The sequence below is a fragment of the Vicia villosa genome, linkage group LG4, assembly GCF_029867415.1.
Source record: "Vicia villosa cultivar HV-30 ecotype Madison, WI linkage group LG4, Vvil1.0, whole genome shotgun sequence".
NCBI classification, from domain to species: Eukaryota; Viridiplantae; Streptophyta; class Magnoliopsida; order Fabales; family Fabaceae; genus Vicia; species Vicia villosa.
Window position 1 is genome coordinate 160169697 of NC_081183.1, and position 19309 is coordinate 160189005.

Here is a 19309-nt window from a genome sequence, read left to right on the forward strand (position 1 = left end):
GCTTCCAACCCTAATATTTATTTTTATTTTCCTCTAAATAATTTGGGTTAAAGCATATTAAGGCGAGTGTGAAATTATTAAGGCAAATAACAAGGCGAACTTATTATCATGTAGTTATGACACAGGAAGATTAACTTGAGTGAAAATTCTACACTTGTTTAATATTACCCTAGATGCACATAATCACATCTCATCTAATGCTATTCCCCTCTAACTTCTCTCTCCTTATTTCAAACAAAGCAAGCCAAGAAACTACCACTTCTTAAGTGTATGTTTAGTTCCAATTTTGGAAGAGACAATTGATTCTATAAAATCAATTTTACAAAATCAGTTTACTCAAAATCAATTTTCGTCACTCCAGAACCAAACACACTAACACCTCTTCTAAACAAGTAAATTTATGCTAGCATGTATCTATATTTTGTAGTGGTGTTTTCTGAAAAATTCAGGCTTACCTATTGAAAAGATACAAAAACACTTTGATACAAATGTCAAGAGTCAGAAGCCATTGACTAAATAATATGACAGATTCACCTTATGTGTCGTGCCTCTTCCTAGTAACACGAAAGTAAGACAAAAATCTTGATACAGAATGTTGTAAACCAAAAAATCTAACAAGATTTTGGCAATCTTTCTTTTCTTCTTCGTCATTATCTGCCTGTGAACTTAAGTTACTCAGAAAAGTTTTTCCCTGATAGATAAAAGAGAGCTGCTGCCATAAAAGAACACTCAATCCTATCTGCAATGAAACACTTGCGATAAACAGATACACAAGAAGAAGTCCTCTAGACGATAGAAACAACGCAGATCTCAGGAAGGCAATAAAAATTTCATTCAACAATCTCCATGCTAGATCTCGGCCAGTAAGCCCCTTTAAGCGTCCGAGGGAGTATGATGATGGTGGCCAAATATGCAAGCTAGCATATGCAGACATTATAGAGACATAGATTGTGCTCACCACTGCTGAAATGAGGAAGCACATGAAGCTGTAGTGATTAGCTGCACCAACACAATTCCCAATCTGCCAAAGAAGAGGCTAGCATTAAGACAAGGCAATGTTTTCAAAACCAAATTTAAGATCCGAGTAATATGTGAGATCTGGCCACGAGTAACAAAATCTCCAAAAACAAAAGAAACACATTCCCAACTGTGTTCAATTCAAACATCATAATAATGGAACACTTGAGCCACTGAGGGAACATAACCCAATAAGTATATAGCAATACACAAGTTACACAAGGAAGGTGATAGAAACTGGTACCAAATAGAATTTCCTAGAACAATACAACAACTTTATTGTTAACAATTCTGGGGAATTAATAACAACCAGAATGTTACGTATACACAATAAAACTGATACAAAAAGATTACAATTGAAATAAGGCCTAGAGTTGAGTTCCGCTCCATGTTTTCGAGAGCTTGGTCTCTCCCTCCCAATAACCACTCAATACTTCTCTAGATAACAAGCTATACCCTGCCTCTTTCTATTTATTCTTACTAATAGCAAACAGCTAACATAACTGACCTACAATTAATTAATAAAACATGACCGACAGATTCTAAACCAAAGTCAGTTTTGTTCTTCTCTGCCCCATCTCATACAATATTCCTTAATCAGAAGTCTAACAGAAGGCTCCCGAAGTTCTCTAGCATTAGCAATAACTATTACCTTCATTATTTTTGTCTAGCGTCGACATCTAAGACAATCCTAGATAGGTAGTTGCGTTAAGGTATGGTTTAATTATTGAAGAAAAGGTATGCAAATAAAATTTTGATTAGAGATTACAAGGAAACAATAGTGTGATACATTTCAGGTGGAGATTACAACACAGAGATTGATATTTCGGTAATAAGATAATAGAAACTTACAAATGGGCAGTGATGATCCATGTCCAGTATACATTTTCCACATGAACGGCAATGATGTGCTCTAGGTGACTTTGGCTTCAAGCAGTATTGACAGAATGTATAATTTTCAAGGTCGCCTTTCCCTACCGTGGGGTAGCTTCCCCATAATATATTTGGTGGTGTCCCAGCACATCTAAATGCTGCAAGGCTGAAAAAGGAAAGTGTAGCTATGGACAAAATTGTTGTAATGATTGAGTGAAAAATTCCCCAAAGAAGACTGACAGAGAAGACTACAGGGTACACTGCCCACACCCCACCAACTGCACAAACAAATTAAATGTATAACAAAAATATAGAATAATGGAATATATGTCACAAATATAAATATAATGAAGATCCGTGACAACACGAACACTGAATGACAAACTGATATTTTAAATTTTGACTTAAAACTGTAGAAAAAGCAAGCAATCATCAGCCAAAGATATGACGAGATGAACATCAATTACAACTGAAACTATAAACATTTTATTCATTCCCTTTTTCATAGCCAAACCACACTTTATATGTAATAAATCCATAAAGTAATATTGACCATACTCAAGTTTTGAGTAACACAACATAGTCGCAAAAAATAAAGTTCTTGACATAGCCACAAGAACGGAGACTGACAAATATCAAGATGCTAACGGTACCTACTAAAATGTTGTATTATGATGTCCAAATTTAATCGACAGAAAGTAGAATGTCTTAAAGAAGAGTTATTAAAAGAAAGGAGACCTGTCATAATGTGCTTGACAGCTCTTAGTAACTGAAGATAACTTTGCTTGCAATGTGTTAAGGTTAATAGCCAAAGTTTTTAAGACATTCTTCCGGGATTGCAGAACTCCTAAAAAGGATGGCATTAAGTAGCAGTAGAGCTATGCAGCTAAGCTTTGGAAATGTATTGCTTTTGTCTAAGCACGAGAAAAATAGATATTATGAAACATAAGTCTAGTTGTAAACATACTATTACTAATTTCTGCAAAGAGGTGAAAATTGGAGACCATATCGTACTACGAGTCTCATTGTTTAAGTATTGTCAATACATTTTATCACAAGGTGAAAATGGTGGGCCAATCGAGACTAGAGAGAGATGCAAACCATAGGATTCCAATGTGGGTGGAAAGAAAGAATACTTTGACTAATCAGGTTCAAAGGAAAAATTTACCCCAAAACAAAAAGATTTCAGCATTGTAGTTGTAGGAGACAGAAAGGGGCGAGGACTATAAAAAGAAAACACGAAACCTTGGTAAGAAGGATAGATCAAAAGAGGGATAACCAAATAAGCAGATGTAAAGAGAGAGCGAGGAAAACATCAATCAAATCATTAAGAAGGAATTAAACCTAAACAAGATATCATTGGTCATGATTATCACAGAACACTGGCAGTGTTTGATGCTTGAAGATGAACTAGTCTGGGGTTCTTATACCAGCATTCCCTTTAGGCTGAATCGAAGACTGACATAAAGACGAAATGGAACATGCTCAATAATCTTTTACTGCAAAGAAGTCCATACAAAGGAAATGGGAACTTAAATTATAACTATAGATAGACAACTAGAATATTATCAAGACTTTGGCAGAATTCCTACTGTATTCTGGCTATTCTTATCGCATAGAGCATCTACAATGAGTCCGAGTCCAAGTCCTAGTTCCCTAGTTTAAAACTTAGTTGGGTAGTGTCCCCTTGTGTGGTCTAAGGGGCCTGTAGCTTACAACGTGTTCATTCTTGTGAACTGACCAAGCCAGGTTTTAGGGTGGAAGAAGAAAGAGAATCTGTTGTTGTATTTAGTCATAGAGCATGATAATTATCAACAGAGGAAAGATGAAGAAAAAGGAAAAAGTAACATGATTCGTATGACGGAAAATTTTTAGAATTTTATCCTATTGTATCTAATAAGGGCTAAAGTGATCATCGTGGCTTCTTTAAGTACTGATTCATTTTTTTATTTTTAAGGGATTTCTTAAGTAGCAATGTTACATCGGTTTAGTTGATGTGTCTATCTCATGTGCCCTTGTCTTTCTGAATTATGTCGGTTGAGTTTTCTTTTCAATTTGCATAGCTCTTATTTAAAACCTTTTGATTCGAACATATATACGTAAGGGAAATCATCAAAACTACTATTACCAAATGAAGATTTTCACGCATCAACTCCCAATTTGAATGTATAAATTCAACCTCAGAAACCAGAAAAATTAAATAAAAATCGGGGAGAACTTGAAATGAGACCTAGACCCAAATGAAAATAAAAACAATTTTGGTCAAGAAGGATGACAACAAATAAAAGTAGGAATAGAAGAAACAAAAGAGACTTACATATTACAAAGAACATAAATACTAGGACAACAGAAAGAAAGCATCGATCACGCAGTAGTCTCCACCCAACGCACTTTTCATCACGTTTCTTTTTGTTATGATCTGTAATGGCCCCACACCAACCACATTTGAAAATAGATGCACATGACGGAAGCATAACGCGCAGTCCACATCCCCAGCAAGTCGTCTCATAATTATCAGAAACCTCAGCTCCGCATTGCTCCTATATGTGATTACATGAGCAACCAAGGAAGCTACAAAATTTTCAAACTGTAGAAAAAAAGGCAAGCAATAACAGCCATGAAGTAATGACTGAGACTGAGAAATGTTAAGGACTAAGTAATATATACAATCATCCATAATTTGATGATTTACACACAATAATTACAAGTAGATGAAGTATGTAAGAATAAAATCTAACTCGTGCATTATTCTTTTTTCCTAAGTTAAATCTAAATTCCATTTTTAATAAAAAAAAATTCATTAAGAATAATTGCACAAGATATTTAAGGAGCTACTATACAAAAGTAACACAAATTCCTATAGTTTTTGATATTTTCTTCACATTTATACCAAATTACAGTGTACACTTCATTTAGATGATCGATTATAAGTACAACAACAACAACCAAGCCTTATCCCACTAAGTTGGGTCAGCTACATGGGTCAACTTTCGTCATAAAGTTCTATGTAGGACCATGCTTCATTTCAAATCGTTAATCTCGAAATCTTTTTTAATAACTTCTCTTATAATCTTTCTAGGTTTTCCTCTTCATCTAATTGTTTGACTTCTCTCCGTCTGATCTACTCTCCTTACCACAGTATCTACAAGTCTTCTCTCTAAATGCACAAACCATCTAAGTCCATTTATTTTCCACTATCTTCTCTACTATAGGTGATATCCCAACACTTTCTCTAATATTTTAGTTTCTACTCATATCCTGTCTAATCTTACTACACATCCAACGCAACATCCACATCTCTGCTACACGTGCTACATTTACTTTATTCTTGTGTTGATTCTCTAGGTAAATAATCATTTTTCCCTAAATCTCTTCCCAACAAAGATGCCATACAAAAAACCTCTCTTTCCCCCCAAATATAAATTGACACAGACAGGGTAAGGAAGCTTATATCACCAAGTCAACCTCAACCTTATATCTCTATATTCCAACAAAATATTTTCAACAAACTATTGAATTTTCCTAACTGAATCATAGTTTTACCCAAAAATTAAAGGAAAAGATGGTACAACTAGGGTTGATAAATTGATCGGAAAAAATTGACGATGATCGAGGGAAAAAAGGAAGAGAATCTGAGACATAAGAAATAAAAAACGAAAAATTGAAATGATGAGAAAATAAAAATGATAGGTGGAACCAACCTCGGGCGAAGGCGAAGAAGAAGAAGAAGCCATGGCAGTATCGATTTGGGTTCGAAATTCAAACTTGAAGAATGCGTGTGTTCTAGTTTTTCTGGGTTTATAATTTGTTTATTTCTTCTCTTAGTTTCATTTTTTTATTTATTAGAAAATTATTAATTTATCAATTTGTAGGACTTCTTAAATAAACCCATGAGGTTATCGATATTTTAAAAACATATTTTGATTTTAATAAATTATGAGTTTAATTGATTTACAAATTAAAAATAAAATTAGAATGTGTTTAGGTTTTTTTTTTTCCAAAACTAGAGAAGTTGATCAAGTGAAATAAGATTCGGGTATAATAAACGTTGTGTAAGGTGGATATGTGGGTATGTAAGATTAACACTTTCATTCTCAAATCAATGACTTGATAAAAAGTGGTATAAGTGTGAGAATGAGTAGAATATTTGAGCCTTGGCGTGTGAAGGGATTTATACAAAGGGGTGATCAGAACCGCTCTTGTTTGGTCTAGCATCTAGTGCAGATCACCGTCCGATTAGATTTGATGGTGAGAAATTAATAAGAGATCGAAGTTGTTTGCTCCGAGCTTGAGTGAGGTTGCAGTTACTCCTCTGTGCTTTCCTTTGTGGTAATTGTCTTTAAGCCTTGACATGTGGGCCTTGTGAGCGATTCAAAACAGTTGTCCCCAAACCCTTGTTCCTGCTTGTTGGAATGATGTTTTGTCGCTTGGGCTCCTAGTCCTGTCCTTGGTTGAATTGAGTGAAATAGTTGTGAGATCGGAAACATTGGGAACATGTGCATTGATTGTTTTCCTTGTAAATTGTAACACCTTACTGGAAGGTTGCAATGCGTGGTTCTAGTATTGTCGGTAATGATGCCCTTTTATCTTAGGGTACTCAAGTATTCGGATGAGTTCGATACGAGATCATAACCTATTCATGAGTGTTTGTTTTCTTTGATAGGTTTTCACCTTTTTTTAAATGACTTTTAGGTGGGCGTTTTGAATCATTTAATGATTTTCCCTCACGAATGCATCTGGTGAGTTAGGCTTATATCAAAGTATTCTAGTACTGGTGTGAGTACAAGTAAAACATCATAACCTTGACTCTTTGTTTCCACCATTTTAATGTCCAGCGTCATTCAGCTGACTCCGTACGGGGTTAAGGCTTTCTCTTTTGTCCAATGTCATTGTGTTGACTCCGTACGGGGTTAAGGCTTTCTCTTCCTCGAGTAAAGTTAGAAGATAATCGAAGTATGCTCTAATAGCATGAAAATTTTCAAAGATCGGTACTTCCTAGTTAGTCCGCATTCATAGGATGCTCATGTGAGTATGTGCGACATACAACTTGGGGTGCCTTCTAAATGTAAGGATAAGTTTCCAAACTTTTGGCGTCATAGTCACTTCTTGGTCGAGGTTGGGTCTTAAGCGTACCTTCACAGTGGCTTATATCAAAAGAAGACATATCTAAAGAGGAAATTGTTGGCCTTATGAAAAAAATTGGGCTACATTGACAACATCGCACCTTCTGCGGTGGGTCAAAGAAACCAAAGAAGCAATGCATAGAGACATGCTTACTAGTGAAGGTCGCCACTAGAGAAGAGTAGACGATCGCTTTTGGTAAATAGCTAATAAATGTTATGACTTTCTTTAATAATTTCTTAGTGATGGTTTTCCTGGCTCCCTTTATTTCTTGCTTGCAGATAAGATGAAGTTTTAGAAAATTATGCTTCAAATAAAAATGACGCATATGGTCACCCCTTGCTTTTAAAAGATGTACGTGTGTTGGCTATGCGAAGAACTCCAAACGCTAGGCTCGTTATTTATCAAGCCTCTTTAAACCTTCCTACCTTGACTAGGACAGTGGTAATAGGTTCTCCCAATCAACATGTAGTTAGAGGTGCCTCGCACTCGTCATCACACACAACAGGCGACCATTCTTCTAGGGGGTATTCCCCTTATGAACCTTATGGTAAAGGGTATAACGATAAAAGGTTGAGAAAAGTTGTGCTAAATTTGAAAGGACCTGGTCTCTGAGGAAGTTCAACCTCGATCTTAGGGGTATGGTCACCGTTGCTTCTGGCCCACCCTAACCTGGAGACAGCTAGAGAACTTCAATCTTTCATCTCTGAAGAAGATTATGCTTATTTCTTGAGAAAAGTTAAGAGTGTTAGTCAAGAAGAACTGACAGAAATGTCGTATCAAATGTGTTAAGCTTCAGCTATTATGACTTTTGGTGCCATCTGAAGAGGAAACGGTCTTCTTGCCTGATCGTCTTTGGAAAGGGAAGAAGACGCTCATGGAGAGCGTTAATGCTCTTAGCATGGAACGAAACCAATTTTTTTGGAAGAGCTCGCGAACACGAGTGATTTGTTATTATTTGAGTGAGATTTGTTGATCTTAAACATGGAAGCTAGGAAAGTGAAGGAACTAATGAGAGAGTGTTCAAAAGTAGAATTAAGAAGATAAGTCCGAGTAGAGAAAGAAAGAAGAGAGAAATTTGGTTGAAGTATCTTATGAGAAAGGAAGGACATGTAGGAGCTTCGAAAGAGGTGAAAGTCAAATTACTTTGTCAATTTGTTTATTACCCATTTGATATTAATGAAGCGTAAATATTAGCATTTTTGAAAGTCAAACATATATTCTCTTGTCTTGGTTATATAGATGAACATTTTTTTAATATCTCGAATAAAAATTTAAATATTTATACTAAACTATGTTTACCTACTCAATCACCATACTATGCAAAAGCTAACTAAGAAAACATAAACAAATGTCATACAAAATAAACAAAGAAAAACTACATAGTTCCAAAATAAAAACACAATGCATCAAAAGCACATATCAATAACTTATCTTATTCATTTGTTCTGAAAAATGAACATAGCAAATATAGAATCCAACTGTAAACTTTTATTTTTCTTAAAACAGCACCAAATTCATCACAACAACAATACATATAACATACATTTTCACATCATCTCAATCTGGCTACCGCTACCGCGCTTATTCTTCTTCGTTGCAGCAACTTCAACATCTTCATACAAAGAACTTCCATATTTCGAACTCGAATTCTCAAGTTTATCACCTTGACCCCAAATAGCATAAGCTTCTTCACCATGAGCAGCTTCATCACCAATCTCCATATCCTCTTCGGACATTCTCAAAGGAACGAAGATTCGAATCACTAAACATATCAAACTTGTGCTAATAACATTTACAAAGACAACAAACAAAATTCCAAGGAATTGGATTCCGATTTGTCTGAATCCAGTGCTCGCTATGTTCATTTGTATTCCATAAAATAGACCGACGTATTTGCTATAAACACCATAGAACAAGAAGTTTAGTTTCGGTTCAGCAAATAGACCAGTGAGAATTCCTCCAAGACTTCCTGCAATTGCATGAGTGTGTAACACTGCCATTGTGTCGTCTACTTTTTGAAGTAGCTTTGATCTCTTGTGGATTACCATCATGGTAAACCATGGAATTGAGCCGGAGAATAGTCCCATTATAAGTGCGGCCCAACCTTGTACAACACCTGAGTAAGATAGACAAAATAAGAATCAATTATAACAATGCAGGCAACTGCAGAGACTAATCTCTCGAAATGACTGTAATCACAACATCTGCAACCGCAAATTAGAACCACCGTTTGAAGAACTTGATGAAATATTTACAAACCTGCAGCTGGAGTGATGCAAACCAAACCAGTGATCATGCCTTGAACAGCACCAATAACAGAAGGCTTTCTGAAGAAAATGACATCAAGGAAAACCCAAGTAAGCAAGCTAGTAGCAGTGCAAGCATGTGTGTTCAAGACAGCCAAGGAAGCATCTAATCCAACTGAGTAAGGATCTCCTCCATTGAAACCTGTCCATCCCATCCATAACAGTCCTGCTCCAGCCAACATAAGAAGTAGATTGTTTGGTGGAAACCTTTCCCTATCTTTGTTTAGCCGCGGTCCAACCTACCAAATCATCATATATACTCACTCATCATCAGATAAAGACGTGCAACACAAAGACTTCTAAAATTTCTACTAATACTAGTTTTAGAGTCGTGGTCTTTGAGGACGTGCTAATGCACAGTCTTAACTGTAATTAGGGTCTCATAAAATATTTGTCACAGTTAAACTGCGACTAATCTATACAGAACATAAAAAAAAACATGAGACTGCGCTGACTAATACGTTTAATTATAAGCATACAAAAATCATTATCGCTTACCCAATAAGCGGCGGTGAAACCAGCGACACCGGAAGACAAATGAATAACATAACCACCAGAGTAATCAATAATCCCCAATTTGGAGAGAAATCCATTAGGACTCCAAATACTAAAAGCAGTAATAGTATATGAAAAAGTGAGCCATAAAGGAACAAACAACATCCAAGCATAGAAGTTCATTCTTCCAAGCAAAGCACCAGCTATTAAAATCAAAGTAATAGCAGCAAAAACACACTGAAAGTAAACCATAGTAGCAACTGGAAAAGCTCCCAAAAAAGCTGGTTTGAAAAGATAATTTTGATCAAGTGCAACTCCTGGTTTACCCCAAAATGGTAAAAGCCTTTCACCAAATGACATCCTATAACCCCAAATAACCCAACAGAAAAACACACATGCAAATGCATATAGTGACATGAATGCTGAATTCACTGCCCATTTCTTTTTCACCGCGCCGCCGTATAAAATTATTAGTCCCGGAACACTTTGCAGTCCGACTAACGTCGCGGCCATTAGTTGCCACGCGTTGTCGGATTTGCTTAACCATTCGGGACTCCCGGGCGACGGTAGAAGGTTCGACGGAAACGGAACTCCAGACATTTTAGTGATTAACTGAAAACTAAGAGATGAATTATGTGGTATGGTGAGAGTTGATATATATATATTTGGAAGACAATGTTTTGATTCTCACGACTAGCTGTATATGTAATAGTTTTTAATATTCATTGTGAAATTTTCTTAGGCTATGTCGCTCATGAGGTATGTAAGATTGAATTGAATAATGTTTATAAGCGGGCATTACAATATTTTTTTAACCGATGTTAAGGTTTCACAACAAGGTTTATGATTATGGTACCATCATGTTAGTAGATTCATGTACTGTCTCTGTCTCATATGGTTATTTTATTGATAATGAATGTTGAGAATGTTTGTATGAGGAATGAGACCATCTAATATTCATAATCGTTTTGCTTTCAAAACTAAAATATTCATATTCATTATTATGTATATGCTGAAAACGGCTTAAAATGTCTTATTCTTATATTGTATCATTTTGCATATATGCAAAGAACGTTGCATGGGGGGCCAATGGGCCATATATCCACTATTGTTCGAGCACAAAGGATATCTAAATGGTAGGAGTATTGTTCGAGCACAATAAGAAAATCAAAATGGTATGTTATGTTGAACACAATGTTGAGATTGATGTAACTAATTAGTTCATATAAGCATAACTGAATTACTTATTTGTTTATTATTTAGATGGATGTGATGAAGTTAGTTACAAGTTACTTGCTATAACCACATTCACTTGTAAGTGAGCATGATGATGAGTAATGAAAAATCTGCAACATATCTTGATTCTTAATATGGTATTATCGACCTCTGATAAGCCTCCACCATTGCACTATATTAACCTCATCCATGTTGGTTTTCTCAGTTTTCTCTCCTTTCCTCTATCGGTTTTTTTCTTTAACTATCATGTATGTTGCAAGCTCTACAAAAAGGTGGAACTCCATCACAAGTCAATAACAAAGGTTATCAAACGGATACCCTCAGTCCTTATTTCATGCATCCCAATGAAAATCTAGCTTTGGTTCTTGTTTCCCCTTTGCTTTCAAACAACAATTATGATTCTTGGTCAAAATCCATGACAATGGCTCTAAGATCAATGAACAAACTTCATTTCATCAATGGCAGCTTACCTCGACCACTGGATGAATATCACAATTCTATTGCTTGGGATCACTGCAACACCATAATCATTGAAGGTATGAAAAACACTAGAAAGGGGGGGTTTGAATAGGGTTTTTAACAAACAAAACTTTAATCAAAAACAACTCCCTTCTTCAAACAACAAACCTTTACTCTTGTAATAACTATAAAGTGCAAGAAGGAAAGAACAATGTATGTTTATATTAGTTCACTTGAGAAATTCTCAAGTTGGTCTAGTCCACCCGCCAAGGTGATTTCGCCTCTCTCAATCGAGGTCTTAATCCACTATAACTAAAATAATTACAATTGCATGGGCAATAGCCGATGACCAACACTGTACAAGCTACCCGCAAGTGACTAACAACTCTGCACAAGCAACCGCAAGTGACTAACAATTTTGAACAAGCAACTGCAAGTGACTAACAACCTTTAAGACTCTCTAGTCCTAAACTTTCCAAGACTCCTGACCAACAAGTCTCTTGAGGCACAATCAAACAACTATTTTAATCAGAGTTTGTTTACAGTATAAATGCTTCTACACAAGCTAAATATAAACAATATATTTAAATTCTAGACCTAAGAGTATAAAGCTATGAATAGTCTTTCAAGAATGGATCTGATCGTGAATTAACAGCTTTCTCTTTGAGTCTTCAAGCCTTTTATATAGCCAATATAATAATATGTCTGTTGGAGGGAAGTTCTGGAACTTCCAGAAATTTGGCAGCTTGATTGTAGTGGGAGACAAGATAGTACGCAACATCCGTCCTTTCTCAGTAGTGGAGCAAAATATTCATCTGTACCTTGCACTTTGTACTACATAACATTATCATCTTTTCTTCTAGAACTTTAGAGGCTGACAGCATGAGATGGAAGAAAGAAAATAAGATTTTGGGTCTTTAGAGCTTCAAGTCTTTAGAGTCTTCAGAACCACGTCTTCAGAGTCTTCAGCACTTAGACTTCAGTACCCTTTGTCTTCAAAAACATGAATCTTTAGAGCTTCAAGTCTTCAGAATCTTCATAACTGCGTCTTTAGAGTCTTTCAGCACTTGGTATTCAGATTGGTTTCTTCAAACTTCGTATCAGAGTGATAACTTCATAGGCTTCTGAAGCGTTTTACTACTGTTCATCAAAACTTGTGTTGCGCAGATGCAGAACTTGATATCTTCTGATGTATTGGTCACGCCTTTCATGAGATTCAGAACATGTTTGTTAAAAGCTCAAAGCAACAAACATTAGAGTATCAAAATTATTCATACAAACATACTCGTTGTTATCATCAAAAATCAGAGATATATTGCAGAACCAAATCTTTTTCTTACAATCATGTCATGAATTCACAATATCCATGAAATGATTCATCTCATGATTCACAATATCCATAATATTGCTCAGGGTGTATTATGGATGGATACTACAACTTAAATTTGGAACGAACTGAGAGATCATTTTCATCAAGGTGATGTATTTAGAATTTCAGATCTTCAAGAATAAATATGCAACTTGAAAGAAGGTAATTCATTTATTTATTATTACTATACAAAGCTTAAGAAATTATGGCATGAATTGGACAATTTTCGTCCAATTCCTGAATGTTCATATGATGCTACTTGTTAATGTTTTTCCAAGATTCGTGCTTACAGAGACGGTGATCAAGTTATCATATTTCTCAAAGGAATGAATGATCAATATTCAGTTGTGAGGTCTTAAATCATGTTGATGGAACCACTTCCAACCATTTGCAGAGTTTACTTTCTCCTTCTTCAACAAGAAAGACAACTTATCTTACTTATTTGATGAATCAAAGGTATAAGTTTTTCCTAACCTCAACCAACCTCAAAATTATACCTCCAAACACAATGTCATTTCCCGTGGTAGAGGCATTAGAGGTGGTTGATCATTTGGTGGGAGAGGTCGAGGCTCACAAATTTGCATTCATTGTGGCATGACCAACCACGCAGTTGAATCTTGCTTCAAAAGCATGATTTTCCCCCCACATTGGAAGCAAGATGGCAAATCAACCTTTATGTAGCTATTACTAACAAAGTAGAGGAATCTCAAAATGATTTCAATGGAGAAAATGAGCAAGTTCAAGGTAACTTAGTTTTCACACCAGACCAGCATAAAGCATTGTTGGTTCTCCTTCAAGGAACACGACTATAAATAATACATTTCATGATGAAGCTTTCACCTCATCCATAAAAAACAAGGTAATATGCCTAGGCGCGCCATGTTTTATTTTTTTATAATAATAAAAACAACATATTCCCTCAGTTTTAAGAAAATCGAGGGGAAAAATAAATCAGGACACACTTCAAATCACAACTTTTGCAGTTTATATTTTTATTTGTCTATAAGTGTAAAATAAATGAATTAACCCTTCGATTTTTCGATATAACTGAGGGATCAGATAATAAGATTTCACTATAAAAGCACTTGTCAAACAGATTTTAACAAAATCCTGACTTATATGAAGCCGCCCCAAACTCGCATTCATCATTCTTTGGGATGATTGCAAGACAGAAAAATCTTTGATGTTCTTCTATCTAGAACAAAATATTTTTAGGAAAATGTCCTTTTTCGTCCCTTAACTTTACCTCGGGGTCCATTATGGTCCCTTAATTTTTAAATGTTCAAATCAATCCCTTAGGTCTTAAACACAGAGCATGTAGGTCCTTTTAGTCTATTTACTGCAAACGGACATTTTGGTTTGTAGACGTGGCACATGTGGCATCTGAGTTGGCATTTCCTCTTCATAACCTTCTTCTTTCCTGTGTTTTCACTGATTTTTATCCAAATTTGATCATCCATAAAACATATAGCATATTAACTCATACAACAATCTAGAAAATTCATCAAACCCACAATACTTCTTCACTAATCCAACGGATCTGTACAACAACAACGTACACAACCACATAACCATCATGAAAACAACATCATCAACCTCTCCCTGTCTTAACCAAACATAAATCGTGGCTGCAACAAACTTTAAATCGCACCGTTTGAACACATTATCACTTCAACATCCTTAAAACACACAAGTTCCATCATGGTTAACTCAACTGAAACTCACCGTATGCGATAACAACGTACCAACAACTATGAGATACACACGAATTAGAAACCTACAACAACCATGCAGTCTCCATCAAACAACCACAAACACTAAAACACATCCCAAGCACTTGCAACCTCTCGTTTTGGGTTACGGGTTTATTTTCTTTCGTTGATTTCCAAACCTACATATTCACCATTTTAGCATGTGAGGGTTTTGTGTGCAAGATGTCCATCTAGTTTAGAAAGTTCTAACCTATTCAGTTCGTTTTCAGTTCCGCAAGTTGATTTGGATTTGGCAAAGATTTTCACATTCTGGTTCGCTTTGTTCATCGATTCAGCACCATCACCTTATACATGGAATTTATTCAATTAAGAGAAGCATACATACCCAGATTAGAAACAGATTTGTAAAAAAAGGAACAGATTTTATTTGAGATTTTATTTGATGATGAAACAGTTGGTGTTTAAAAAGTAGGTCTAAGCATGTGATAAGGATTTCAGATCTGTAATTTTAGGTTGATTAAGATATTTTATGTATTAGTTGTTGATTTTATTTAGCATAAAATCCTGTAATTACAAGGATAAATCATTGGCTCTTATAGTACTTGTAAAATATTGCATAGGTTCTGAACTATTAAAAATGTGCAAGCAAAACTAGGGAAGAAGATGAAAATCATTAGTCAAAATCCAAAAAATATTTAGGTGGTGGACTTTTTCGTCGCTAAGCCACATGGAATTCCACATCAGCGCCACATGGTGTTATAGATTGACTTTGACTAACATAATGGATGGAAAGGACTAATGTGATCCAGTTTGCAGAGTTAAAGGATCAAAATGGCTTTTAAAAGTTAAGGGACCATAATGGACTTCGAGGCAAAGTTAAGGGACGAAAAAGGGTATTTTCCCAATATTTTTTCTGCCTTTGCAATCTTTCTCAAATAATGGTGTTGATGTTGTTGTTGTTGTATTTTTACTCATTTGATAGATTTCAAGTGTAGAAAATCAATCTTCCTTCAAAGATTTGTTGTACATTTCTGACCAAATAAATAGTACAATATTTCTTGTGTACTCCTCTTTCGTCAAACAAACATACTGCTAAAAAATGGTGAATTTGAATGCAAAGTTCTGACATTCGAGTATCATTCTTTTAGAAGTTGAAACTTAAACAAGAAGGAAGCTTCAACTTACACAAAGAAGATAGTTTAACCTTTTAAAATATTTTTGTAAACAATTTATCTTAATATTTTGTGTAAACAATGTAATATTTAAAATATAAAATGAAGAACTATTCACCTCGGTTTTAATTCAAAACCGACGTGATAGTTTAAAGAAGATGATAATTTATCTCGGTTTTATAGTTAAACCGAGAGGTATAATAATTATATTTTACTATAAAAACACTTGTTAAATAGACTTTACCCTAATCCTTAATAATATGAAGCATCCCCAAAGAGAGGAAATATTTACCACCGCTACAACATATCTCTGGGATAGATTGCAAGTGCATAAAATAAAAATTCCCACTGACCCTGGAAACAGATTTATAGCATCTTGCATGGGACCTCTAGCATCTAAATCTTGATATTATCGTAGATTTGTTGCATATAATGTATTTTTAATCTTCTGGGAAAACAATGGAATTTTAAAATTAAAAAAAGTAATTTCACCTCGGTGATTTGTCATGACCGAGATGATAGTTAAGCGTTTTTCTATACTATATACATCGGCCTTAAAAAATCTTTGTCGTCCATTTAATAGTTATTAACGCTCAAGACGCTGCCATTAGTGATCTGCGTGAAACCTAAGGGACATCCATTATAAAAGCATGATGAATATTAAAAATCTAACCTAAATGAAACATGAAGCGCTTGAAACCTAAAGACGTTTGAAAAAGTTCTCTATGATGGATTGCAAGAGCAAGAAAATGTATGGGTTCATGGTTTGTTTTATTAAATATTTATTCAAACTAAAAATAAAATTTTTTTTATATATTAATTATCTTACCCTATTTTTCATCAGAAATAATTGCATGTAAGATGACAGAAGATCTTTCCCAAGATTCAATAATTCAAAGATCTAAAGTCTAAATCTTGAAAGAATTTGATTTTTATCTAGATCCCTAGGGACATTGATTTTTATCTTGAACTCTAGGGAATTTGACTTTTATTTTAATTTTAATATTTTGTGTAAATAATATAATATTGGGTAAATAATATATTATTATGGGTAAACAATGTAACAACTTTAAAAAAATATAATAATAATAATCATACCCCTCGGTTTTTTGAATAAACCGAGATAAAAGATACGCTTGTTTTGAAAATATTAAAAGTGCACTTGCTAGATTCAAAATCATGTGCATACAATTATACCCCTTGGTTATTTAATCAGCGAGGTGTTAAGTGGAAACTTTTGATGACGTCATTCGTTACCTCGCTACTTTAGTCGAGGTAAAACACATTTCGCGTCCAAGAGTAAAAGTGTTATTTGTTATAGTGGAACCTCTTCTTCTCAGGCTCACAACATCAACCATCTAACAACTCAAATTAAAAACAAAGAAGGTATCATATGCATTGTTCACCACTCTTATAGACCTGAAAACTTCAAACTTGATACTGGTGCAACTGACCATGTTTGTCACACAAAAGATTTATTTTAGTGCATCAAAAGAGAATCAATCTCATAATCATCAAATTTTCAAATGGAGCACATGTAACTACTAATTATGCCAGAACCATACATTTCGATCAATATTTGTACATCATTGATGTTTTATACATGCCTGATTTCTCTTTTAATCTCATATTGGTCCAAGGCTAACCAAAACCTTGAATTTCCCATTGATGATTCATGATACTGATTGTATAATACACGATACTCATTCCAAGAAGAGTATCGGCACAGCTAGATTAAATGGTAGATTGTATATCATAAGTTCTCCCTCGTTAACCTTGTATCACACTCTATCCACTCGTTCTACCAATCTCTTACATAGTCTTTCTTTAGACATACCTCAAAATTGTAATCTTTTACATTTAAGAGTTGACCACCCCTCAAATACCAAATTGATTCTATTAAATAAATGTTTCCATTTTATCAAATCTGTTAGTTCTGTTACTCCTTGTGGCGTATGCTTCTATACTAAGCGAAAGAGACTTCCATTTTCCCTTAGTTCTCATGTTTCTACTTCTATTTTTTATTTGGTGCATACGGATATTTGGGGCCCCTTATCCACACCATATATGATGGGATACAGATATTTTCTTACTGTTGTGGATGATAAAAGTAGGTTCATATGGCTATTTCTCATGAGATTGAAATTTGAAGCATCATTCATCATCAATTCATTTGTGTCAGTGATCCAAACTCAATTCAACACAATCATTAAATGTATTAGATCTGATAATGGTTGTGAATTCATTCTCACATATTTTTACAAAAAATTTGGCATGTTACAGCAAACATCTCATATTGGTACCCCTCAACAAATGGCATTGTTGAAAGGAATCACCAACACATCTTAGGTATCACTCGTGCTATCTTATTTCAAGCTCAATTACCTCATTTTTTTTGGCTCATGTTGTTGGCCATGCAATTCACATCATTAATAGATTTCATACAATTTTCTTAAAACACAAGTCACCTTATCAAATTTTATACAATAGATTACCTAACATTACTAACTTAAGAGTTTTTGGCTCATTATGTTTTGCTTGTACTTTGAAAGTTAATAGAAGAAGAAGAAGAAAGGTGAGCTCTCATATCTTCAAACTTATTTTATCACTTACCTTGTGGAAACCTCCCAATAATCATCTCAACCACCATCACCATATGTGTTTGAATTATATGACATGCCTCTTCCCCCACAACCTACCCAACTGAAATCTACATCTCAACCAACACATGTAGCCCTAAGCTTCACTTGTGCCCCAAGTGTCACTTGTACACCAATTATAACCTATGAAAACAACACCATGTGCACCTCCATCACCACATGCACTACATATATGCATCAAACACCCTCTATATCCATGTCATCATTTGCACACAAATCACCATTTTTACCTTCCATATTATCCTCACCATTATCAACTCAGCATGCCATAGATATTCCTTCATTCCAAGCGTTTCAATTCAATCAATCATTTCCCATTGATGCTTCATTAAGGTGTGTTACTTCCTTGTTTATTCGCCTCCTCATCTAGATATATTGACAAAGTATTTGAATGGTTAGAAGAACAAAATCCCAACCTAGCCAATGGAGATTTTTTCGCTAGATCTAAACAAAGAGCCAAATACTTTTTTTACCAAACTCTGAGTTAGTTACATTGTACCTCTCCCTGTTCAAATCCTCTATTTTATGAAACTTATGTAAATGCAATGGATAAAATGATAAGGTTTTGTATAAGACGTGTATATTGGTAATCCAAGCCCTGTATATAGGAATCAAAATTAAGTGTTGAAAAATACCAATCTACACTAATTTATACAAGATCTAGAACAACTACTTAAATTTTTTTAAGTTTTGCATTTCATTGTAATATTAGCAAAGAAGAAACACTTGGTCACAATTACTCTCCGTTCGCTAATCTTTCTTAGGAAAGGCATACACTTGTAACCATTTATTAATTTTATCACTCTGAGTGAGTTGTTCTAAACAAGCATCTTTGTAATTTCTCAAGTCCTCTAGTGTGAGGCAAGGAAGACCATGCAATTGTAAG

General features: G+C 34.8%; 2 protein-coding genes across 3 annotated transcripts; both read right to left on the minus strand.

Annotated features, from left to right (window-relative positions):
• Positions 1–397: 397 nt before the first annotated feature.
• On the minus strand, positions 398–5727 carry LOC131595707 (protein S-acyltransferase 11). 2 transcript variants are annotated; one of them, XM_058868144.1, is made up of 4 exons: positions 5592–5727; positions 4208–4430; positions 1870–2168; positions 398–1021 (listed from the first exon to the last, which is right to left on the minus strand). In XM_058868144.1, exons 1-4 carry the CDS (start codon positions 5622–5624, stop codon positions 536–538), a joined length of 1041 nt encoding a protein of 346 aa, XP_058724127.1. In that variant the 5' UTR covers positions 5625–5727; the 3' UTR covers positions 398–535. The 2 variants fall into 2 exon arrangements, with proteins under 2 accessions (XP_058724127.1, XP_058724128.1); XM_058868145.1 differs by having other exon boundaries at positions 4208–4477; positions 5592–5725.
• Positions 5728–8497: 2770 nt separating this feature from the next.
• Positions 8498–10415, minus strand: LOC131600118 (ammonium transporter 2 member 5). The gene is made up of 3 exons (XM_058872338.1): positions 9819–10415; positions 9274–9559; positions 8498–9130 (listed from the first exon to the last, which is right to left on the minus strand). The coding sequence occupies exons 1-3, from the start codon at positions 10413–10415 to the stop codon at positions 8562–8564; spliced, it is 1452 nt and encodes a 483-aa protein (XP_058728321.1). The 3' UTR covers positions 8498–8561.
• Between the last annotated feature and the right edge of the window lie 8894 nt (positions 10416–19309).